General features: G+C 41.5%; 1 protein-coding gene across 3 annotated transcripts in view; it reads left to right on the forward strand.

Annotated features, from left to right (window-relative positions):
• TMCC1 (transmembrane and coiled-coil domain family 1) overlaps window positions 1–24,485 on the forward strand; it is a 156,914-nt gene extending 132,429 nt beyond the window's left edge. For all 3 annotated transcript variants that reach the window (XM_057554412.1, XM_057554413.1, XM_028169092.2), the window contains 3 exons: window positions 1,835–2,769; window positions 17,941–18,076; window positions 20,469–24,485. In XM_057554412.1, the coding sequence (XP_057410395.1) occupies window positions 1,835–2,769; window positions 17,941–18,076; window positions 20,469–20,783 (1,386 nt within the window). In that variant the 3' untranslated portion in view covers window positions 20,784–24,485. The remainder of the gene's footprint in view (window positions 1–1,834; window positions 2,770–17,940; window positions 18,077–20,468) is intronic.
• Window positions 24,486–25,825: the final 1,340 nt, after the last annotated feature.

Here is a 25,825-nt window from a genome sequence, read left to right on the forward strand (position 1 = left end):
AGTAATGAACTAAATGTGTTTTAGAGATCGGCATAGTCCCTGCTCAGACAGTAAAACTGAGGAGATACAGCCAAGATGAAAAACAGAGAATGCATCTCTAGACTGACAAGTTAATTATCAGCATTTCATGAATATTTCAGATTTGTTTTATTATTGTCATTATAGAATTAATTCAACTTTTTAAAATATGAGAGTAACCTACGTGTAGTTCTTCCTAGCAGATTGTTTACTGGTGACAGATTAGGGATGGGAACCAAGGAAAAGAGTGTGCTCTTAGTCTCCAGGATGGTAAACTTGTACACTGTCACTCCTACTGGGAAGTTTTGTTTCCCTGCGATTGTTATTTTATTATTTATTTCGGTTACTACTCAATAGAGAGTAAGTTTCTAAAGCCTTTTTCCATGGGCCCTTCCCTAATTTACCACCAAAGCCACACCCAGGGGCGCCTTCTTTTTTTTTTTTTTTTTTTTTTTTTTTAAAGGATTTTCTTATTTATTTATTTTATTTATCCATTTTTGGCTGTGTTGGGTCTTCGGTTCGTGCGAGGGCTTTCTCCAGTTGCGGCAAGCGGGGGCCACTCTTCATCGCGGTGCGGGGACCGCTCTTCATCGCGGTGCGCGGGCCTCTCTCGATCGCGGCCCCTCCCGTCGCGGGGCACAGGCTCCAGACGCGCAGGCTCAGCAATTGTGGCTCACGGGCCCAGCTGCTCCGCGGCATGTGGGATCCTCCCAGACCAGGGCTCGAACCCGTGTCCCCTGCACTAGCAGGCAGACTCTCAACCACTGCGCCACCAGGGAAGCCCCAGGGGCGCCTTCTTGAAGGACTTTTTTCTCCTGAGTTAGAGAAACATGACCGCCCCTTAGCTTTGGCTAATGGCTTTGAAGCATGATAGTGTAAGTTTTCAAATCTGAACAATTTGTCTTTTTCTTCAACTTCCTTGAATGATCACTCATGCATACCAGAGGATAGTCATTATATGTGTTTTGGAGTCCCTTGCCTAATAAAAACCTTTTGCTAGATAGCACTCACAAAATTTGAGCTTCAAAAGGCCTGAACTTCGTCATTGACTTGTTAATTACTTACCTCTTACTGTCTGTGTCCCTGACTGTCCATGTTATCTTGCCTAAGTTTATCACATTTACTTGTGGTTTGGGTTTTTAACTCTCAAGAGCATACCACGTTCATCCTTGCCCTTTCAGCAGTACCCCTCCCATTCCCTCCTTCACCTGTCTGCAGCTACCCATTAAGTGCCCCTGATAGAACAGAGAGAATAAATGCATCAACCTTGACATGATTTGATAAAAAGACACTGTGATAACAATTGGATTTTTATATCTAGCCACTTAAATTACCTTTTCTCGCCAGCATTTTCAGATGACCGTAATCCGAAAGCATGAATTGGAATACAGTGATGTCTGAATACTAAGATGATATTCATATAATTAAATTGAAATACAGATGTACTTTGTTGTACATAGATATGCTTCTAAACAAAAATATGTGTGTAGAATGTTTGTGAATTAATTCATGCTTTAAACCCACTAGGAGAGGTTTATTATTTAAAGAAATACAGTAATAAATCCTCTAGCAAAGGAAGAATACCCCCAGTTTACATCTTGTGCAGATCTTTTTTCATATATATGTTTTGCTTAAAACAAAGTGTACTTGTACGAGGACAGTATCCAAGAGGGAGATGGGGCTTGTACAGGACAGAAGGAATTAGGTCAGCTATCTGTGCTGAGTAAGTAAATTTTCAATACATTTGGGCCCATTGATTCTGGAGAGCTACTCCTTTTGGGCTCCTTCTAACATCCGCCTCTTGCTTTTATGCTAGATCGAGCGGTTGGAAGTAAGCAGCCTCGCCCAGACTTCCAGTGCGGTGGCCTCCAGCACTGATGGCAGCCTCCACACAGACGCTGTGGATGGAACACCAGACCCTCAGCGCACAAAGGCTGCTATTGCTCACTTGCAGCAGAAGATCCTGAAGCTCACAGAACAAATCAAGATTGCACAAACAGCCCGGGACGACAACGTTGCCGAGTACCTGAAGCTTGCCAACAGTGCGGACAAGCAGCAGGCCGCCCGTATCAAGCAGGTCTTTGAGAAGAAGAACCAGAAATCTGCCCAGACCATCCTCCAACTACAAAAGAAGCTTGAGCACTACCATAGGAAGCTCCGAGAGGTGGAGCAGAATGGGATCCCCCGGCAGCCAAAGGACGTCTTCAGGGACATGCACCAGGGTCTGAAGGATGTGGGAGCAAAGGTGACCGGCTTCAGTGAAGGTGTAGTGGACAGTGTTAAAGGTGGACTCTCCAGCTTCTCCCAGGCAACCCATTCAGCAGCAGGGGCCGTGGTCTCTAAGCCCAGAGAGATCGCTTCACTAATTCGGAATAAGTTTGGCAGTGCAGACAATATCCCTAACCTGAAGGACTCTTTAGAGGAAGGGCAAGTGGATGATGGGGGAAAGGCTTTGGGAGTAATTTCAAACTTTCAGTCCAGCCCCAAATATGGTAGTGAGGAAGATTGTTCTAGTGCCACGTCAGGCTCAGTGGGAGCCAACAGCACCGCTGGAGGCATTGCTGTAGGAGCATCCAGCTCCAAAACAAACACCCTGGACATGCAGAGCTCAGGATTTGATGCACTACTACATGAGATCCAGGAGATCCGGGAAACCCAGGCCAGACTAGAGGAATCCTTTGAGACCCTCAAGGAACATTATCAGAGGGACTATTCATTAATAATGCAGGCCTTACAGGAGGAGCGATATAGGTAAGTTACGTGGAATTAAAATCCTAAATTATTTATGTTTAGGTTCCCCTCCCTTTGGATACTGGGGAGTAGCTTTAAAAGGTCTTGGTACAGTGTCTTTCTCTGGAGTATTCACAGCACTTTAGATACGTTACGTGATGTTTGCATGAGTTCTTATCATAGAGAGCAAAAGAGAGGCAAGCAGAGTTAAATGACTCCCAAGATCACACACCAGTGGAGTGTTTCAGTCAGGGGGTGATGATTACTGTAGCCCTCTAGTCTTCAAATTTCAAATGAAGCCCAAGCTTTCTAAGGCATTCCACCTACTTATTTATAATCACAGAACCACAAACAATTGCAGCCTATAGTTATAATACATTGAATTTAAAAGATCTATAACCCTCTGAACTCTGTAGAAATCAAAGATATAGCCCAGCCAAAATGTAATGAACCTTGTAGATATTTGACTTTAAACACACTTATCTGGGCAACTGGTATAGAAAGATTAGACTGGAAATAAATCCAGATAAGCCCGTCTGTTACTTTTATGAATTGGCAAATGTTTGAATGAGAGTGGACTTAAACATGAAATCGTTCTACAATAGTTAGAGAATTCGCAAAGGACTAAGTGCTTTGAGTCATAATCTGCTAAAGGTAGAAACTGGTCTCTTTTTTGTGTTTCACATTACAAACTGTATTCATATTAGACCACTCTTAGCTGTTCTCCAAATGTGTGTCCCTTCCCCTTGCTTCCATCATGTGCAGATAGAAATAATATCCACGTGGAGTACTCATTCAGATCCAAACTTTGCCAGCCAGAGCCAGGCCACCTCACTGATACAGATTAAGGGCCAATATTACAAGAGCCACACAGCCTGTTAACAGCCACAGGTTAGACCCTGAAAGGCCTGGATTGTGCTTTTGTCCCAGTTACGATCTACAGGGAATCCTCAGTACTTTTACTATAATGTCAAGGATTGAACAGACAGTCTCTTAAGGTCCCTTTACCTCTTGTGAAAAAAAATATAATAAAAGTGATTTTTTTTTTTAAGTTTACTTCTATGAGATAATTTCAGGGCCTGAAATAAATTGTTCGTGTGTATCAATTAGCTCTGAAAGGAGTTACCGCAGCAGGCTCTTTTCAGGTGGAGAAAATGCTAATCAATCACTCAGTCCTACCTCTTATCTTCACTCTTCTGTCCTTCAATTCTGACTTAAGAGTTAAGGGAGGGCTTCCCTGGTGGCACAGTGGTTGAGAATCTGCCTGCTAATGCAGGGGACACAGGTTCGAGCCCTGGTCTGGGAAGATCCCACATGCCACGGAGCAGCTGGGCCCGTGAGCCACAGCTGCTGAGCCTGCGCGTCTGGAGCCTGTGCCCCGCGACGGGAGGGGCCGCGATAGAGAAAGGCCCGCGCACCGCGATGAAGAGCGGTCCCCGCACCGCGATGAAGAGTGGCCCCCGCTTGCCGCAACTGGAGAAAGCCCTCGCACGAACCGAAGACCCAACACAGCCAAAAATAAAATAAATAAATAAATAAAATCAAGTAAAACTTTAAAAAAAAAAAAAAAAAAGAGTTAAGGGAGAAGAAAAGAGAAGTGTGGGAGAGAGAAATGAAGTTCTAAAAGCAAGTATATGACTATTCTTATTTCATTGTTTTATATATTCTTTAATATACTCAGAAGACAATTTCTAAAGCAGCGAGCAATCTAACAAATACTCAGATGGACTCTAAAAATAAAACACCTGGTCCTTTGTACCACATTAAACCTAACTCCCGGGTTCAAATTCTAGTTCTGCCACTTACTAATCTTGAAAACTGGGCAAGATTCTTAACTTCTCTAAGTCTTGATTTCCTCATCTCTAACATAGAAATAATAATAGTCCTTCATAAGATTATTGTGCCATTTAAATGAAATAATTTATGTAAAGCACATAGCTCAGTGCCTGGCCCCATAAGTGCTTGATTGATGTTAGGTAGCAGCTGCTACTGCTGCTATTAAAATACACCCCTCTGAACATGGAGACCTGGGCGTTCCACAGTCAGTTGCTTTGACCCCTTTATTGTGAAAGGATAGCAAAACATTCCAGTTTTTAAATTCTTCCAGAGCTTAAAATTCATATAGTTTGTTACGTCTTCAAGTCAGGTGTAGGCCAGCGTGAGAAAATCAGGGAGGAAAAGCGAGTCTCCCAAGGCCTCCTTTGTATCCATTTAAAATAATTCACAGACAGGACAGAACTTTAGCTCCTCATTATTACCTCATTAAAAGAATCATGTCCAAGCCACTTATGACATTAAGGAGAAGTGCATTTCTTTCATTGCATTTTGGGTTCTTGGTAGTAAGTGAATGACTTGTTTTATGGAATGAAGAGAGAATAAAGGAAACTTGTGAATTTTCAAAAACAGAGGGGGGCAAGAGGAATACATAATATAATGTGTAATCTGACTGTCAAATCACTGCAGCTTGAGAATGATCTTTCCTTAAAACAGAATCTTGAATCTTTTTTTTCCCAAGAAAAGCAGTGGAAAAGTCACAACTGTTTTACTCAACTATTTTGTCGCACCAGTATTTCCATGTATAGAGCAGTAAGGGATTTCTCCTCCGTTCCATATGTCTTTACACGGTAAATATATTTATCTAATTTTGTTGGTCTTTGAACTGTTCTACATAAGTGAGATTTTCCCCACAGATTGTAGTTTATTCTTTTAAGCACCAAAACTTTTAACATTTTAAGCATTTTTGCAGAATTTCTCTACCTTCTTTTAAAAGAGTAGTTACATTGAACCTAACATGATTGGAAATAGCTTAAAACAGTAGTGTTCTAGCTTAGAGCTATACTCTCAGCTCAGTGAGGGTGTCAGCTTACATGCCTCTGCAATAAATGGTCCTAGGCAGCTTGCTTTTTAAACTTCTGCTGTCTGCCTTTTTAGTTTGTTCTTTCTCCTTTCCACATATTCTCCACACTCTTCGTGAGCTGCCTGCAGCAGCCTCTCTTTGCTAATGTCTATTTCTACTCTGTTACAGGCTTGGCTTTTTGTCTAGGAAGGAAGTAGGGAGGGATGGACTTAAGGGACTCTTCTGTGACCAAGAAACCAGTTAATGTGTACATGGCTGCTCTAGATGAATTTCTGCTTATTTTCTCTGCTGTAGTTTATTTTACTAATATCTGAGTTGACAGGAGGGAGGCCATGCACAGTATTAAATGAGGAGGATGGAGGACTCTACCTCTGGCAGCTTCTCTCATTAAACTCCTATGATGTGCATAGTGCTAGATGCTTCATGTATATATGCTAATCCTCACAATGTCCCTGCAGGTGCACTGTATTACCCCATTTTACAGATGAGGAAATTGAGGCCCAGTGAGGTTTTTAAGTTTTGCCAAAGATTACTCTGTAAGTGGTAAAGCCAGGAATCAAACCCAGTTTTATCTGCCTCCAAAGCCTGTGTTCTTTTCATACCAGGACAAGTTTTTTCCCAAACTCAAACCTGACATCTGTATGATTGAAAAACTAATCTATAGTCTAGCTCTAAGAAGCATTGACTTTGATAGCAAGAGGTATTGGGCCTTTTCCAGGTCACAGTGTATATTTTCCTAAAAGTTGTCCCTGTTTTAACATATTCTGTAAAATTCCGTGAATTCACAAGTTCTAGAAAGTTTTCTCAAGCTAGTATCTGCACTAGTTTTCTCAGGTGTAGGTAAGTAATAGGGGACCCCTATTTAAGTAAACCTCCACCCCCGTCCTGATTTCCCCCTTTTCAGAGGCCCTTCTCAACACTGTCACTCACTTAATGTGCTTCCCATTGGTCTCTACCCCAGTGAGTAGCACCAGAGTAAAGAGTTTTGCCCAAGACCATCTACTTTGGAATAATCAGAAGCATTCAGAAACCTCTCAGCACCCACGTGATTGCGCCATGACGGAAGAGTGTTTCTTCAGCACCCACATGCATTTAGCCCAGGAAGTCATTGTAGCAGAGCTTGGATCTGAACTCCACCTCAACCTTGGGGCAGTAACTAGGTACTTAGTCTTTGAGCTTTGTATTGGACTCTTAGATATGAGTGGGATCACGAATTTGAGAAGGTAGGAGACAAGAATTAGACATTTTTTTTTAGTGATGGGATCTGTGCTGACTTCAGTTTCTCCTTCTCCAGCTAAATTCATCCCATTAGAGCATTATTACAGATTTGTTAGTGGCAACTGGGTTCACTTTAGTACTTCAGAGATAGAAGGGGCCCTTAGATATCTAGTTTAATCTCATTCTATAGATGAGTACACTGGGCCCCAGAAAGATAAAGTGACTTTTGCCAGGTCACACAGTAAAATGGTTTAACATATATTTAACTTGCTGCTAAAAGCTGGAGGATTAGTCTGTTCCCAAAGTGGGTATCCTGTATTGAGCTACAGTAGGAAAAAGTTCAGCTGTGGCAAAATGCATTGAAAGTAGGAGAGAACTAGGAAAACAATTCATCAACAGTTTTACAGGTTCCTTTTGTAGTTTTTCCCTTAGGGAATCTGGCCTGGAATTTTACTCAGCTACTGACTGTATAGAGAGCAGTGTCATGTCAGGCAGGCTGAGAACACTCCTAGTGTTGATGAACAGTAATGCCATTTGAAAGCTTCTGTTTTAAGGGGAGTACTGTTCTTTGGAAATCGGCTTCTGAGACTGTTTGTATTAAGCCCAGGGATATTTTAAATTGCACTGAGTCATAAGAGCAAAAATACAGAAGGAGGCAGTCACCATGAGCAGTCATCACATGCAGTAGAACAGTCAGTAACTAGGCTCACCCAGTTAGGCACAGGCCATTGGAGTTCTAACTAAAGAAATTGTTGTTTAAGTATGAACTTTTACTATTACTGGGCATAAGACAGAGACATGGTCAGATATAGCTATGTTAGCCCCGTATTCCATGTGTTAGACCTGTTTGTCAACTGTAAGTTGATCTGAGACTCTCCAGAGGATATGTAGACTAGGTTTGGCCATAAGTTTGAAATGGAAACTGAAAATATTGGATCAAATTAGTTCTTCATTTATAAGAGGAAAAAAAGCCCAGTTGAGAGGTGCTCATAAGAGATGCTTCATAAGAAGGGTAAGACCTTCCATCAAAGAGATCTTTCATACAGATAGGCTCTTCCCACTTTAGCCACTGAAGAGGTAATGGAGGGACAGGGGACGAGAAGGAGAGCAAATAAATTAATTACTCCGTTAATTAATTAAGGTTGGACAAGCCTGAATTTTCTTGCCAGTTCTGATACTAATTAGCAGTGAGACCTTATGTAACTCACCTGAGTCTCAGTTTCCTCTGTAAAAACAAGGTAATGGTATCTATTGTACAGGGTTGTTGAGATTATTAAATGAGATAATGTTTGTGGAAGCACCTGATATGGTCTGAGAAGTGGCAGAATATTAGAAAGCTGTCAATTACCAAGTCTCCAAATTGCCCAGAAAGCCCCTATAGCCTTCATTTATTTCCTATATGCTTTAGGCATCTGCTGCTTTTTGACTTTAAGATAATGCCCTGCCTCTCCTGAAAGTTTGGGGGACTGATTGTTAATTGGGGACTGATTCTGTGCTTTTTCCTTTTCAACTGAAAGCTAGCTAGTTCAGTGTTTCCTAGTCTCTTTTTGGGCTTAAGCACAAATATGGTAACAAAAGGTAAGGAGGGAAAATACACTTTCTTTCCCCAATTCAGCCAGGAGTGTATTCAAGCTCCCATTGCATGTCATAATCTCCTGCCCCAGTTATGTCTGTCCATTCTAGTCAAACACTGGCAGAAACTACCTCACGTCTCCGGTATGCACTTGGGAAATAATACAGTGGACTGCTTTCATAGTTGCCTATTGGTGTCAGTCAGCCCTGGGACCTAGTTCTTCCTGTTTCTCTCAATACCTGTTCTACAAGATTCTTCAGCCATCCTGTCCTAGTGACCTATTGCCCAACTAGGGAAGCACCACTGGCTCTCAGAGGTGGCTGCAAACTTTTGAGCCACACCCAAACAGTGGTGCATTAAGTGAAGCATTCCCAACCTGTGCACTCACCAAAATTTCTCATTTGTCAGGAATTTGACCCAAAAGAGCCCTGGCTTATCTTTGATCTAGGAAGGTGACTACTGTGTTGACTAATCTAGTGGATGAAATTGGATCAATTTCTAAGACCATTTGGAATGTTCACTTTCCAAGACCCATATTCACTTATGAATGGTAAACCTACAACAAAATCTAGATGTGTTTTAATACTTTGTAGATAGAGCAGGTTTTGCTTCTGAGGGAAGAATTTCACCTGCCCAAATATAATATAACCTACTTCTTTTAAAAACATCTCACAGTGTTCAAGCTTTCTGTTTACTAATAGTTAAGCTCAAATCATATTTAGCCCTCTTCGTTCCCTTTGAGTTGTAATGATTGAGGAAGGACCTTTAAGTAAAAAGTCTCAAAATGAGATTATTAATCTCATGCTACTTTTTGTTCCAGATGGAATGACATGAAAAGCATGTGCCAGTCAAAATCATATACTAGTAGGATCAAGAACACCCCTGCTTCATGTCCAGAGAGTTTTATTTAGTGTCTTATGAAGGGGTTAAAATCCCTTACAGGGAGTTCTTGATTTTAAAAAATCACATATGAAAGGCTGTTACACAATTTACTTTCCCTTTTTTCCCTTTGCTGGTTTGGTGTTAATATTTAATGAGAGAATGGAGGTGTTCTTTCTATGAATTCCCTAGGTATCTGGCTTCTCCATTTTAGAATTTAGACAGGAAGTAAACACTAGAAAGTAAAGTGAGCAAGGAGTTTATAATATTAAAAATGGGAGGAGTAGGAAGTTGGTGGCAAGTATTTTCTTCCTTCTGTTGTTCAGATTTTGCGTTTGACTCATGGTGGGGGGATGTTAAAAGACAACAATAAAACAAATCTAAAAAACAGGTAGTGTGAACCAAGCAGTTCAGACCCTCCCTACACCTCACTAACAGGGGAAAGTTGCAGCATTTTTCTCAGTCTCCCATTTCTTAATTATAATTTGAAGTACGTCCCAGAGAGGAAGGAGGTGAGGATTAATGGAGAAACGTCTTCGTGAATTTGAGTTCCTCCGAGGCAGACGCGTCACATAAAAAGGTGTAGTGGGCCGGGTAGCTGTCATTGTTCTTGTTATTTTTGGTGCTGATGTTTTGATGCTTACAATGATTAAATAGGTTGGATTGAACCCTAAATTCGTCCACCACACACACCCCTCCACCCCAAATAACACCACGTCATTTTCACTGAGCTCTTTGTGTTAGCCTGTTTGCGGACCGTAATTTCACACGTGGGTTATATAAGCCACTCAGGCTGATAACTCTGAAAAAATGTTTGATTGGAAATTGCTAAGCATGGTCAGGTTTGTGCTTTCAGTTTGCAGGTCGTGAGGTTGTGAAAAGAGCTGAGGAACAAACTTCCGTGAACCAGGTGAAAAAATTAGGGCAAGTGTTTTAATAATGACAAGCCAGTACAGTTTTTTCAGGGTACTGAGGCAACCCAGAAGACTGCATTGCAGGACACCAGGGGCATCTTGCCAACCTCTTTGTTCATCGTGTTTTGCAAAAGCCTCAAATTTTATGGCTTTCTCAGTCTCCTCCCTGTTGTTTCCTGCAGATTGGAGGTGCTTACTATGGTAACCCAAACACAACTGTTTGTGTGAGTGTAATAGGGTTTCAGCTGCACAATAACAGCTTCAACTTTTCTGTTCTTTCAGAAAGCCATCATTCTCCAGGTAATTCTTATGACTTGAAGAGGGAAGTAAATGCTGGTAGTCATTAGTGGATGAATTAATGGGGCTGTTTCATCTGGACCCTTTGTGGGTTTTGCTTCACCCCTGAGTTCTGCAGCTTTGTGTCACCTCAGCAAGTCTCCTAACTTGTTTGTGTTTCATCTGTGGGAAAATGGAGCTCATTTTACTTACCGAAATGCTACTTTGCTATTTAACTATTTGCTAATAAAGTGCTATTTTGGGGAGCGATAGTTATGTTTTTCCCATTTAGGAAGACTCAGCTTGAGGAGATGTTGCTGTTAATTCCCATGTAACTGTGAGTAAATTGTTCAGCTTCTGAAAGACTTCATTTTCTACAAGGGCATGGTAATCCATGGTAAGGATTAGCACTTTCTACTCAACTCTTTCTGAAGATTTACAAAGATCAGATAAAATTTATTTTAAGAGACTTTTCCCTCACACACGTACAAAACACATGCCATGAAAGGAAGGTAGATAGGAGGTTTTTATCAATTTAAAGGACAGTTTGGAACAGGCCAGTGAATAGAACTAGTTGAATTATCTGGCAGACTTGAGCCAGATAATGGCAGGAGCCATTTGTATGCTTGTGCTGGCCCTCCTGGCGAGGAAGTAAGAAGAGGCTTGTGCCCAGAGTTGAGAAGGACAGAATGTGTGCCCAGTAAACCCATTTGTGTGATGTCATAGAAAAAACAACATGAATATACTGGAAACAATGAAAATTCCAGAATATATGAAATTGAGAATGTGGAGATAGATGAAGAAATGAAGGATTAGAGGAAAAAATCAGAAGTAGGAAGCCGTGAACGGTGGAGCCATATAGTAGTACTTGGGATCACATGGCAGTCGACAAGCAGTGCCTTTGAACCACCTCACCTAGGGGTTGTACCCTTTTTTGCCAGACATCTGCCTCCTATGTAATCCACACAGTTGCCCTTTGGAGTAGATAGATTTCTTCTTAACAGATGAACAGGGTCACTCACACCAGTGTGTCGCAGAGCCAGGATTTGAGTCCAAAACCTGGATGAGCTGATACATCGGCTGGCACAAACTGCATAACACAGCATAAAAACATCTCTAAGTCAAAAGAAGGTGCAAAGCAGAAGCAGTGAAGGTGGAGAGCCTTTAGATATCATGTGGAGTGAACAAAATTCGGTCCTAAAATGGTTTCCAGAACCTGTGACATGTTAATGACCATTATATGACAAACATTGGTTTATAAGCTTCAAGAGTTAGAAACAAGTGCTGAGGACTTTTGCAAGTACTCTCTTATTTATATATAATATTACATACTCATGCATAGTGTTAAATAATTATAGAATTTCTCCTTTCACAAATGGGTTAAAAAATCTGAGGGGCAGCCTCAGGTATTATTTAATAAATCATCTTAGCTTATTTAATAAGCATCTTAGTTCATAGGTGTAAGTATCCAAAACATGTTTTGTCACAACCCAAAGCCATGAAACAGCCCAAAAAGGAACCTGAAAGAGATACATGCAGGAGGGAGCTCCATAAAATACTCTCAAACAAAAGCTGCAAATGTCACAAGGAAATCTAGTTGATAAAAGAAACCCAGTGTGAAACAGATGAAGTAAATGAGACATTATACTGCCAGAGGACAACAGAATGATACCTTCCAAGTGCTAGGGAAGAATAACTACATGTAGGCTGCTCTGTCCACCTAATTTATTATTCAAGGAAGAGGATAAAATCAAGACACTTTCAGACTTTTGTAGATAAAAATTACCTCATATAAAACCTTGCTGAAAGAAATACTACAGGATATATTTCGAGAAGAAAAAACATGAACTCACACCATTGGTGAAAGAAATCAATAAAGCGTGTTGGTAAATCTAATTAAGTGGGGACTTAAAATTATATATATTGAAAATTCTTAATGTCTACATCAATTTGGATCTAAAATTCTGGAAGAGAATATAGGATTCAAGGGTTGCATTTCAAAGGAATGTTGAAGTGTTAAAAGTTTGGGAGAAAAAACATTTCTTATACCCTAATCTGCCTGTCACTTGCCACCTGGCAAGTTTCTGTTCACTTTATTCCTGCCCCCTTAAATTGATGGATGCTCACAAGAGCATTAGGATAAATAAAACACAAATGCAAATGCGATTTTGCTTTTCAATTAGAGATTTATGTATGAAACTCCTGAGCCCTAGGCAAAAATTACAAAATAGGTTGACTTATTCTTCCTTCTTCTCACCTGACCTTTTATGATATACAATAAAATGTATATCACCCTAGCAAGGACAGTTACCAGGCTTAGGAGCTGAGATACTCTCTAGCAGCAGACTCTAAGCTCTGAGTGGCCTTGCCCTTACCTCCTGCCTTCGGTGTCTTCCACCCAGGATGAAGACAGTGGAATAGAAGGCAGGCTTATCTTTACAAATAACATGAGGCAAGAGAGAGAGTGAGTTGAAAGAAACCAGTCAGCAGACTGAGTTCAAAAATGATACTGACAGATGTGTGTGCGGTCAGGACTTTAGGGATTAGTTCTGTGGAAATCCATAGGGAACTATCTCCTATTGCTGAATGCAGGTATCACAGGTAATGTAGATGAGAGAGGGGGCTTGAGGTGAGAGTTATGAGTCGCTAGGTTTTAGTTCAGTTTTAGATGGATAGATAGCTGTATCTATCTAGCAGTGAAAACAACTGCCTTAAGAAAAACGATACCCTGCCACTAGAGGTGTTCACAGAGAGATTGCTTGTCAGTGATGTTGTAGAAATAGTTCCTTGATGGAAAGAGATTTAAGTAGGCTTTTTCTAATCCCTAGAATTTAAGATTCTTTATAGTCAGGGAACTTATTTTTACCTTTCAAACAATACTTTAACTGTTTGTGGTGTATTTCTCTTTGTAACCTACTGATTTTAACACCTCTAAAGGGGAAGGGAGGTACGTGAAATAGTGATCATCTTAGAGACATGTAAAACAGGGTGTGAGATATTGGATTTATTTTGTAGTTAGCACAGTGATGTGGACTGCCGATGAGCCTAAGATGAGACTAAGGCCATGAGTCAGTCACCACAGGAAATATTTGGTTAGTTAAAAAGGTTTTCAAATTGCCCATGAATTCCTTTCAGGGAGCACGTACTCACGCGATGCCTTCTTCATTATGAAGTAGAAACATTTTCGAAAGGGCCAGTGTGTTCTTAGTAGACTGTGAAGATGGAAAGGAGAGAGACATTTTTTAACACCTCCTGTGTACTCAAATGAATATACAAGGTAGAGATTATTACCCTCAGTTTATAGATGAAGGAACTTGCTATGCAACTTTGAGAGGCGGAACCAGGAATCAAACCCAAGTGCTCCTGGCTATAACACCGATAATCATTTTTTCCCAATGTTTATTATAAAATTTTCAAACACACTGCAGACTTGAAAAAGATTGTACAGTGAACATCCATACACCCACCTCTTAGAGTCTACATTTTACAATATTGTCTTATTGTATATCTTTCCATCTATCCATCCTTTATCTGTTTTATTTTTTTTGATGCATTTCAAAGTAAACTACAGGCATCCATAATCTTTCTTAACAGCTTTATTGAGATATGCAAATCAATAGTTTTAGTATATTCATAGATATATGCAACCATTACCATAATCTATTTAGGACATTTTCATCAGTCTCCAGTCTTCTCAGTCCTGCCCCAGCCCCTGGCAACCATTAATCTTTCTGTCTCTATAGATTTACCTATTTTGAATATTTCATATACATGGAATCATACAATTTTCAGGGCTTTCTTACTGGCATCCTTCACTTAACATAGTATTTTCAAGGCTCATCCATATTGTAGCATGTGTCATTACTTCATTTCTTTTTCTTTCCAAATGATACTGCATTGTATGAATAGACCACACTTTATATATCCACTCACCAGTTGATAGTTGTTTCCACTTTGGGGCCATTATAAATAATGCTCCTATGAACATTTGTGTACAAATTTTGAGTGGAAATAAGTCTTCGTTTCTCTTTGGTGTATATCTGGAGTAGGATTTCTGAAGCATATGGTAACTCTGTGTTTAGCTCTTTGAGGAGCTGCCAAGTTTGTTTTCCAAAACAGTTGCACCAGCAGTATACCAGGGTTCGAAAATCTCCACGTCCTCACCGACACTTGTTATTATCTTCTTTCTTATTCTAGGTCCATAATCTTTTTATTACACTCCTCCTTCCATTGACTCCACCTTGACATAAAGCTTCAAACCATCACGTCAGTGTAGTACTGTCCAGGCCCCTTTGTGGCTATGTGATTTGGATCAGCTTTAGACCTGACTCACATTTCTTACTTATGAAGGGAATTAGTTTATCTGGGCTTCTTGAATTGTTTCAAAGTGGCATCATAGCACAGAGGTTAGGAACTTTGGCTTTAAAGTCAAACCAGCCTGGATTCGAATCTTTGCTCCCCTGCTTAATTTCTGTGTGCCCTTGGGCAAGTCTCTTTACCTCTCTGAGCTACAGCTTCCTCATCTGTAAAGTGAAGATAATACCTACTACCTTCTTGGGGTTGTGGAAGTTAATTTACATAGTAGGCGCTGAATAAATGGCAGCTGCTGCTATTACTTTTTAATCTGTTCTAGTGGTATTTGTGAGCCATGTTTAATATCAGATAAGATTCTCCAACATTCCTGAAAGGCCTGAAAGACTATACAGTTTGTGGGCTAAGGGGTTGAGGTGGTAGCCTATGGAACACATGCCAAAGATGTCATCTGGGTCTGCTTTCATCAGCATGCAGGCTGGTTGCCACTACCACCAGGGTCCCCTCCCTGCCACCCCACATCAATCCTTAGCTTAGGATAGTTCTTTGCTGCCAGGCTCAGCCCTTCCCTTAAATCCCAGAGGACTGACACAATGGAACACCACTTTTAAAAAGTCTCTAGCCCCTCTGTGGTGCAGAGAAAGAATAATGAAATCATCAAACACTGAAAACACCACAAACAGTGAGCTTAATAGGACAATCATAAAAAGACAGTATATTAACATAATCTTGTGGCATTTGTTGAACTTAAAATTTGGTGGAAAATCCACTCCAGAGGTGGCATCTGTTTCTGAACATGCCCAGGGTCACAGATAAAGTGAAAAGGCAGGGTCACAGATAAAGTGAAAAGGCAGAGTCACAGAGAATCCGCCCTAGTTACGGACAAAAAGTGGAAACCTTTCTGATCAATTGTTCAGTCACTTTAGTGACAGTTTCAGTGGGAAAGAAAGCAGCACAAAGATTCTTATCGAGGACACAGGAGAACTAAATAGGATTCAGTAACATAGTAAAAAAAGGTCAGCTGCACCTTTTTTTTAATCCTTGTTTCATAGAGGAGGAATGGAGTTTAGGATATAAATGAATATAATTATTCATTATACAGTTATTAGAAGGGAGAATGTTGGTGATGCCGCCACATAAAAATTACCTTGAACAGAGAACTTCCATGTATTCCTTAAAAGTTTGTGTACTATACATGTGGTTAAAAACAAGAGGAAAAGGGAGGGTAGTTTTAAATGTTTGAGTTTGTTCTGACATTTTTATTTTTTTAATACGAAGTCTGCTGAGACTTACACGCTAGTGTTAGGTGTGTGCTTGCCTGAGCAGCGCTCAGCGGTAGCACCTGCGGGGCATTGGTTCCGGGACACACATTCCCCCTACTCCACCCCCACGGATACCAAAATCTGCAGATGCTCAAGTCCCTTATATAACCTATGCACATCCTCCCACATACTTTAAATCACCTCTAGAGCACATATAATACCTAATACAATGGAAATGTTGTGTAAATATTTGCTGGCGCACAGCAAACTCAAGTTTTGCATTTTGGAACTTGGTGGAATTTTTTTTTTCCAAATATTTTCATTCCGAGGTTGGTGGAACCTGCAGGATGTGGAACCCCAACTGTATATATTCTCCTGTTGGGATGAGCCCTCTGTCCGACTGAGTTGCTTCCATTCTAGTCGCCCTAAGCTAGACCTGTGGTTATTCTTCCCTTTCTAGGCTTCTTAATGTGTAGTCGTCAACCTTTCTCCTACCTACTTAGCTCCGTTTTTGGTTCCTTGAACTCCACCCACAACCTGGCCCAGGCTTCACTGCTAGCAGACAACCCAGTTCCTTAAAACACCGTGTTCATCATGTCACCACACCGCCCCCCCACCCCCGCCAGCAGTGTGCTTTGGACCCTTGTACTGTCTATTCCAGAATCCCCACTCCCCTACCTACCTTTTACGGGCAGATTTCCTTTTTTTTTTCCTGCAACTTAGGTCTCCTATTCCAGTTAGCCTATACATTTCCACCTCCTGTCCTTTACCTGTGTTCTTTTTCCACCAGGAATCTCTGATCTCATCCTTTAAAACTGTTCCAATCCTACTGGTCCTGAGATGCCCTGCCCAGGTCCCATCTTTATGTAGAATAAACCTTTTCATATGTAGTCCTAAATGCTAGAGGTGCAAGATGAACAAAATGATCCCTCCTCCTGAGGAACCTTATCTCCCTGCATTCTCACAGTTTTTTACTCAGCTGCAGTCACACTGTCCCTACTTCCTGTCCCTGAAACCTGCCAAGCTAATTCCCATCTTGAGAACTTTATACTTGCAATTCCTTCTGCTTTAAGATACTCTTCCCCTCACAACTTCACGGGGCTTATTCATGTCATCACTCAGGTTTCAGCTCTCATTGTTTAGAGCATTGAATGGGGGAGAGGCCTTCCCTGACCATTCCAGCTTCATCAGCCGCTGGGCACTCTGCCATATGCCCGTACTGATCTTTCCTGGTTTACTTATCCATGCCTGCGGTTGTCTTGGTTTTCCTGCCTTCCACCCCCACTGCAGAACGTAAACTGAGGGCAGGCATTCTGTCTTGCTTATTACCGCAGTGTTCGCAGCACTTTGAACATACCGAGCACACAGCAGGCTCTCAGTAAATATCTGTTGACACTGTCACAGACACTGTGCTTGGCTGTAGTGATGATGGGCTCTGAATAATGAACATCCAGGTGAGTGACCTGCCCGGTGTTGGAATAAGCTACTGGTGATTGCCAGAAGGTCAGTTTCCATTTATGTGCTGTTTATCTTCTGATAAGACCTGCTTAATGTTGCTGTAGTTTTTGCCTCTCCCATATACTGCTCAGAGCAGAATAAGAACTGCCTCGTTTATAATGGATATGCTCAAAACTAATCAGGGCTGCTGGCCTCGCTACAAATACCATGTGTTGAGAGATGTGGAAGAGCCATGTTGCTGCTATGATATGGCCTTGTGACAAGCTGTCCATTCCAGGGACTAAGAGCTGTACCCACTAGCATGCCCTGTTACCTCAGGCCACTCACTTAATTTCTTTGTGCTTTTATTTTCTTCCTTTGCAGAATGGATTTTGGGGATTGGGTGTGAATAATACCAAGAAAAATACAGAATGCATAAAAAATTTAACTTTTCCCCCTTCTTAGATGTGAACGATTAGAAGAACAACTAAATGACCTAACAGAGCTCCACCAGAATGAAATCTTGAACTTGAAGCAGGAATTGGCCAGCATGGAAGAGAAAATTGCATATCAGTCCTATGAACGGGCTCGGGACATCCAGGTTAGCATGAAGAATCAGGTGTAAAAGCAGAAGGCTAACAGAAAGTAGAACGGTGGTTTCCAGGGGCTAAGGGATTAGGGGGATGGGGGGTGGGTTATTGTTTAATGGGTCCAGAGTTTCAATTTTATAAGATGAAAGAGCTATGGAGATAAATGGTGGTGATGGCTGCACAACATTATGAATGTTTAATACCACTGAACTGTACACTTAAAAATAGTTAAGATTGTAAATTTTATGTTATATGTATTTTACCACAATAAAAAAAGAAAAAAAAGAATGAAGTCCTGATACATACTACAGTATGGATACACCTTGAAACATTATGCTCAGTGAAAGAAGCCAGTCACAAAAGGCCACATAGTGTATGATTCCGTTTATAGGAAATGTCTAGAATAAGCAAATCTCTGGAGAGAGAAAGTAGATTAGTGGTTGCCAGAAACTAAGGGAAGGGGGAAGGGAGTGATAGGTAAAAGGTAGGGGGTTTATTTTGGGGATGATGAAAATGTTCTGGAATTTAATAGTAGTGATGGTTGCATAACATTGTGAATTTACTAAATGCTTCTGAATTAAACACTTTAAGATGATTAAAGTGGTAAATTTTATGTTATGTGTATTTTACCACAATAAAAAAAATGTTTAGGGGGAAAAAAGGATGGAGAGGGTAGAATATTGAGAAGCTTATACCAACTGTAATACACCTGCTCTTCAGATGAGGTGCATTTCTCAAAAGTCTATGCCTTTTGGAGGTGGTATGCTTGCTTGCGTTCTTAGGAAATGTTTCTTAGGATCACAATTGTCTCAGTATATGGAAAAACACATGTGTTACATCTGTTCGTTGCTGCTTCAGGAACTGCTGTGACATGTCTCAGGGCCACCTTACCTATCTTCTTCTATGGTAAAGGGGGCTTTTGTGCTAGCTGCCAAATCCAAACCTTTTACAGGTGCATTGCCAGGCAGTTTACAAGAATAACACATGAGGCAATAATGTTTAAGGCTAATACTCCTCTAGTTTAATCTCTGGGAAAATACAATATTTAACTTTTTCTCATGCCATTTGGGAGATATTTCTAAGAAAACAGTTGGTGGTTTCATATGAAAGCATCTTGAAATAAACTAGTCTTAGAGAAGGGAAGTGGTCCGGGAAACTTGTATTACAAAGAATCAAGGGAATGTCTAGATCATTTGCCCAGATGCCATCTTCTCCATGCCCCGGAATTCTGCTTACGTTTTAGTTTTTTTCCCCAAGGTCATTCTGGGCTGGTATGTATCTGTTGTATGTCCATTCTCTAGCTTAGCTTCAGTCTGAAGCTGCCTAGCCTTCACCTCAAATCCCAGGAAACCAGGGCCCACTGAAAACCCAGGGCTCCCACCACTGCTGAGCTTTGGAGGGTATCTGACCATTGCTAAGAAACTAGGTTCTGTCCTCTGAGTGTTATGGTAAATTTTATATAAACTCATGGGTGAAGATTATGGCCTTGAGAGGAGCAGATCACTTGAAATGTTTGGTCAAGTGTTTGGGCATAGTGTCTGTCCTCTTCACAGAGATCAGCTCTTCTTAAGAAGACAGAGCAGGGAGCCCTTTCCCCTGATGTCAGGGAGTTATTTAACTTGAAAAACACCAGGTAGCGTGTACAGGGATGTCCAAAGGATGTTCACCTCTCCATTGTTGTAGTGGGAAAGTTGGAAATAACCTATGTCTCTCCAGTAGGGAACTGGCTGAATAAACTGTGACATATCCAAGCTATAAATGCTAGGTAGCCGTTAAAAAGAACTAGGTGGGCCTCTACGCGTTGACACGGAGAGATCTCCAGGACCCGCTGTCAAGTGAAAAAAGCAAGCTGTGGATCAGTCCTAGGGTATGATACTATTTTCATTAAGGCAGACAATTTTTAAATAATTCCATGCATATCCCTAGGGACATATGTGTATAGACTTAAACACGGGTGAAAGGACGAGCACACACCAAATTGACAGAGTTACGTCAAGGGCAGGGACTGGAACTGAGGAAAATACCAAGAGAGACTGCCTTTGTGTCCTATTTGAAATGTTTTTATGTTGAACAATTACGTGTGTCCTGTGCAACTTAATAATTTTTAAATGGAAAAAGAAACAAAATCATATATTTGAGATCTTGTTATTAAAATATTCAAGACCAAATCTAATTGTGGCAACTGCTTCCTGTGAGCTGTCCCACAGGAATGCAATGGAAGGCAGTTTAGGTGAATAATAGTCACTTGAATTGTGAGTTATGCATTTGGCCTCTCACATTCAAGACTCTAGCATATTTTAAATCATGGGCGTGGCTCAAGATGCATCTGGCTCGCCCAAGGGGCATGTCAGCTACTCAGTGCTTGTGAGCAGAAAGCTTAACTCTTCCCTGTCTGGCCCACAGGAGGCCCTGGAGGCGTGCCAGACCCGCATCTCCAAGATGGAGTTGCAGCAGCAGCAGCAGCAGGTGGTACAGCTGGAAGGGCTGGAGAATGCCACCGCCCGGAACCTTCTGGGCAAACTCATCAACATCCTCCTGGCGGTCATGGCAGTCCTTCTGGTCTTTGTCTCCACGGTAGCCAACTGCGTGGTTCCCCTCATGAAGACTCGCAACAGGACGTTCAGCACTTTATTCCTTGTGGTTTTCATTGCCTTTCTCTGGAAGCACTGGGATGCCCTCTTCAGCTACGTGGAACGGTTCTTTTCCTCCTCCAGATGATGCTGGCACAAGAAGGCAGTGCTCCCCTACCCTCTGGCGAGTGCATGCGGCGAAGAATTAGACAGCAACTTACCTACTCTGAAGTTTTCTACAACAACAAAAGAGTTGAGTGAATCTGTTTACATTTAGAATAATGTTTTTTTCTTCAAAAGACGCAATTGCAATAGTATTTTTTAGATTTTATCCAAGAAGTTTTTTGGGCAAAAATCTTGGATCATTTTTATGTAGCATGATTTTCCTTGGGATGCAGATCTTAAACAGTCCTTTAACATGAACCAACAATCTGGAGCACACTGAAGGGCATTTTAAATTGTGGCTTGAAGGACTGCACTAAAATCCACTAAAAAGATGCGAAAACCTGATTAGGGAAACCAGTTAAACCTAACACCCTGCCTTGTCTGGGCTCACCACCTCTCCCCCTCCCAGACTAACTTTACTGTGAAGTCCTACCACATTCCATGTCTGAATTTCTGGATTCAGGGTGGATTTTCCTTGTCCGTGGAAGAACACATGGATCTCCCTGGCTTTCTCACCCAAGTTGGCCACTCATGGTAACCCTGGAAGTATGATCACTTTTGAACCTGGTCCCTTAACCTTTGCTAGGATACACAAGTGAGAGCATCATGCCCCAAAGGATCACTGCACAGTCCTACTACAGTATTTTGAAGTAGCCCTCTAAATACTTAACTTTAAGCGAATCCCGTGGCCTCACTTTTAAGGTTTTTTTAAATATGTGTATAGTCACCAATTTAAAAAACAAAAAATCTGAACAGCATACTTGAAGAATGTAATACTCAAACTCTCAGTGCTTCCTTATGGTTTCTAATAGGATTTTTTATTATTGTTATTATTATTATTGGGTTTTTTTGGAAAGGGTTGGGAGGGTCTTTTATTTTTTCCTTTGAAATAAAGAAGTGATGTTTTTAAATGAAGAAATGTGTGGATATTTAAGTGTGCTGCTCCCTCTTGTCTTGAAACAATTTGAGTAAAGGAACACTTGCTGTAAATGCCACCCTGTGACACCCTTGTTTTGAGACCCAGCTTAAACTCCATCCTCTGGCTGCTGCTACTGCTTTTTGGTGTCCTGCCACCCGACACCACCACTTTATGGGCTTGGCTTGGTTGGAGAGGAAAGGGGTGCGCAGGGAGAGGGGGAGGCTGTTTCCACAAACCAGCATGATAGGGTAGAGATTTTTTTTGCCCCAACAGTATGTTTACCCAGTGACTTTGGGCTGGGATTATCTGTAGGAAAAATTGAGACTGTACTATGAGAGTCATAAATAATTCCTTGTGTTTTCTTAGTTTATTTTTTTACACCCCCTAATAACTGAAACCAAAGTGATGTGGAATCTTCTGTCTGCATTTTGGCCCCAGCATCTTTAATTTCAAAGCTTTATTCTGTCTGCCCGAGAGAATCAACTGAAGGTGATTTCTCTCTAAAGAGCAGAAAAGGAAATGTCAGGTTAGAAGGACTCAAGTTTGGGGTATAAAATGTTGTCAGCGTCCTCTTCATCTAGACTGACTTATTAACATAACTATGCTCAGTGGACCTTTATAGACAGTTTAGAAAAATGGACTGAGCCTTCTTCCCCATCCTATAACCAGTTCTACCATCCTGGTGGAACTTTGGGCTTTTAGAGCCTATCTAGAAAGCTTGGCCAACCTTTTCGTATTCATAGTATTGAATCACAAATGCTGTTCCCTCTTGGCCTCTGTTCTGTGCAACCAGGTGGTGAGCAAGGGGCACATACTTTGCCCTGAAAAGAGTAGCAAAGCATGCTCTGCCTATCTCCCCTATACCAGGAAATTCTTCTGGAATAGGTTAACACTGCCTGTCTGTCTGAGAGGATGGCTTACATGACAGCTCCAGCCTCATGTGGCTTGGCAGGCTGGCCTTCTCAGAAACAGCATGTTGTTTCCATAATCATTTTCATATTTTAACTCAGGTACCCCAATCTTCACTCCATCCCCCAATGATTGTAGTACACCTGTTAGCTCTGTTGACCTCTCAAAATCAGTGCCCAGAGCAGGCACCACAGGGGTGATTTTTCTTTTAAAAAATAATTGGAACCAATTTATGTTCAGGCCAAAAACAAATTGTTCGCAAGCCTATGTATTTACAATGTTAACTTTGCCTAAAGATATTGCAGTGACTTTAGGCAGAAGTGCCAAAGGACACCATGACCTTGTCAAACTAGCACAGTTTTTCCTAATTTTTTGCTTTCGTGAGGGAAAGACAGTCCCACAAAGTTATTGGAAAGATGCTCTAGCCACAATCCTCCAGTTCTTCTAAGACAGAACTTCTGAGTCCCCTGAACTGTGTAGAGGCTACGAAGTATTGTGGGCACTGGAAGTCACTGGCTAGATGGATTAAAATTGTTCCCATTTGCCTTGGGACAGTTTCTGTCAAAGGAAGGTTTTCACCTCTGGAAAGCCCCCTGAGCTCCCAGCCAAACAGGCCCGCGCTGACTGTCCATCCTCCATTCTCAAAATGTCCCCGGAAGGACCTCCAGGCTAGGTCAGGCACGGTAATGGCTTTCTAGATCTCTTGTCCCTTGATTATTCACCAGGCCCAACAGTTGTCTGCATTTTAATGCTGTTTGTAACCATGCATCTATTTTCTTGCCTTCCTTCCACTTTGTGCTGCCTATACCTGTTGCCTTTGAGCTTCTTTGCATTGTGGCTGTTCTTGGGTTCTCTTATCTATTCAAAGCTCTTCTATAACCTCGCTCTAATGGTTTTAACAGTTCTGTGGATGGAAACTTATCACTCTAATGCTTCTTCTCTTTTAAAGACTACATGCATTCCATTTGAAATGAAGCATTCCGGGATTACTGGTTAGTGCTGGTGTATGAGGCTGACTATGGTAGCCTGGGTGACTCTGTTCAGGTTGTAGAGTGACTAACATTTACCTTTTTTATGATAGTTGAACGGCACTTCTGTCTGCTCCAATTTCAGTTCTTTGGAAAGATATTCAGTGCATCCTAGCAAGGAAGGCTTTCTATTCCACTGGCTCCTTAAGAAGCAAAAGTAGGTTAAATTTTACACTTCCCTGACTGGGTGGGGTTTTCCCTCTCCCCTGTACCCCCTCCACCCAACTGAGGTAAAAATCTGATACGAAGAAAAAGTTAGATCAAGCCTTCCTTGCTAGCCATGTCGTAACAATGAGCATAATTTTCATGTGGTCTTCGCTGTATTTGGTTTTGTTTCTGATTTCATATTCCTTTGAGGTACAGTCAGATGAAATGCTGCATTCCAAGTGAGTTCCAGTGAGGAGCTGCCTTTCAGCCTCGGAAAATGTGCATCCAAAACAAAACCAAATATTATCAAAAAACTGACAGGTAAAATTATGGTTCCCACCCCCACGTGAAGCTGGGGATTTTGAACGTGGCTCTAAGAGTTAACATTTCTGTCTGTGTGTCGTGTATGCTGGGTGATGCCCTCAGTAGGATTGACTACTAGACTGTAAGTGTGTTTTATCAAAGTATGTAAGAATAAAAACTCACTTGCACGAATTGAAAAGTACAGAAATGACACTTGTGAACGTGTGAACATTAACACTGTAGTTGATAGATCTTAAGCTGCTAATTGTTGAGAGAGAATTACATTTTTGTTTTGTCTGGTTGCTGCAGATTCTCAGCAGCACTTTTACTGTACATACAAATTGAAATAAAGACCTCAGCTATTAACGAGGTGGTTGGACTCGGGTTTGTTTTGCTCTTTATTTTTGCATATTCAGTTCCGGTGACAAGTTTGTCAGTCTGAAAACTTTCCACTAGCTTGTGCATTAGAAACTTTGTGAGAGTGTGTGTGTGTGTGTGTGTGTGTGTGTGTGTGTGTGTGTGTTTAGCCAGTATCTTAAAACTGTAACTGATAGCTGATAGCTGGGTAGCTGTCACCGTCTCCCCGGATTGTATACACTTCATTTCAGACTGGCATTTTGCCACAGTTCCTTTAGGCTGGTAGGTAGGACTGCCTTTTAGTGCTTTGGAGGGAGTTCTTGGGAGGGAGTTCTTGAGAGGCAGTACCCCCCAAATTCAGCATCTGATGCCCGCAATGGGTATAATAATCCCTGTCCATTGTTACAAGGCTTTGTTAATAAACCAATGTTATGATGGGAGTAAAAACTTACTTTATAAAAACGTTTGAGGTTTGAAGTTCTACATTCATGAAAGGGGTTATCTTCTAGCCTAACTCCAGCTATGGTTTTGGTATAGATGTAGTAGTTTCTATTACGGCTTTTCTTTGATGATCTCTGGGAGGTCTCTGGAAATCGAGAAGCTCTAATCTTGCCTTTTTGTTTTTTGTTTTTGTTTTTTTTTGGCCACGCTGCGGCACGCAAGATCTTAGTTCCCTGACCAGGGATTGAACCCACGGCCCCTGCAGTGGAAGCGCAGAGTCTCAACCACTGGACCGCCAGGGAAGTCCCTAATCTTGCCTTTGACAGGGTACCAAACAGGGTCCTCATGGCTTGGTCCTTCACACCCTCAATCTGAATGTCGAGATGTTTATTTAGGCCGCACTTCTGGCTTACTAGTTCTGTGCCTCCTACCCCATCTATAAACTAGAGATATCACACCCATCTTGATCCTACCTTGTGGGTGATGTGAAAATAAGAGATGCCGCTTGTGAAAACTTTTAAACTCGCTGTGAGAATGCCCTAAACTTCTTGAAATACGGACCAGGCTGCCATGTACAGATGTGCAGGTCGTACGCCAGCCAATCCCAAGGGGCCGTAAGAAAACTACACTGTGAATGACACGTCCTAGAGTTTCACAGTGCACAGTGGGCACCCAGAACAGCCCTGACCGCAGCTGATAATTTGAAAGCCTGATTTATTGTCATCCATTAAAAACTTTGGAGAGTGGAAGGCTGGAAACATAAATCTGAGAAGCTGTGGTGTAGACAACAGACTGGGGAGGCAGGGGATGGGTGTGTGGCCAACTAGAAAATGTCGGCCTCACCTGAAGTGTGCAACTGTAGTGTTTTAAAACTCCGTGAGCTAAACTAAACTAGCCAACTTGTGACCCCAAATCTAGGTA

Source organism: Balaenoptera acutorostrata, chromosome 10, assembly GCF_949987535.1.
Source record: "Balaenoptera acutorostrata chromosome 10, mBalAcu1.1, whole genome shotgun sequence".
Taxonomy (NCBI): Eukaryota; Metazoa; Chordata; class Mammalia; order Artiodactyla; family Balaenopteridae; genus Balaenoptera; species Balaenoptera acutorostrata.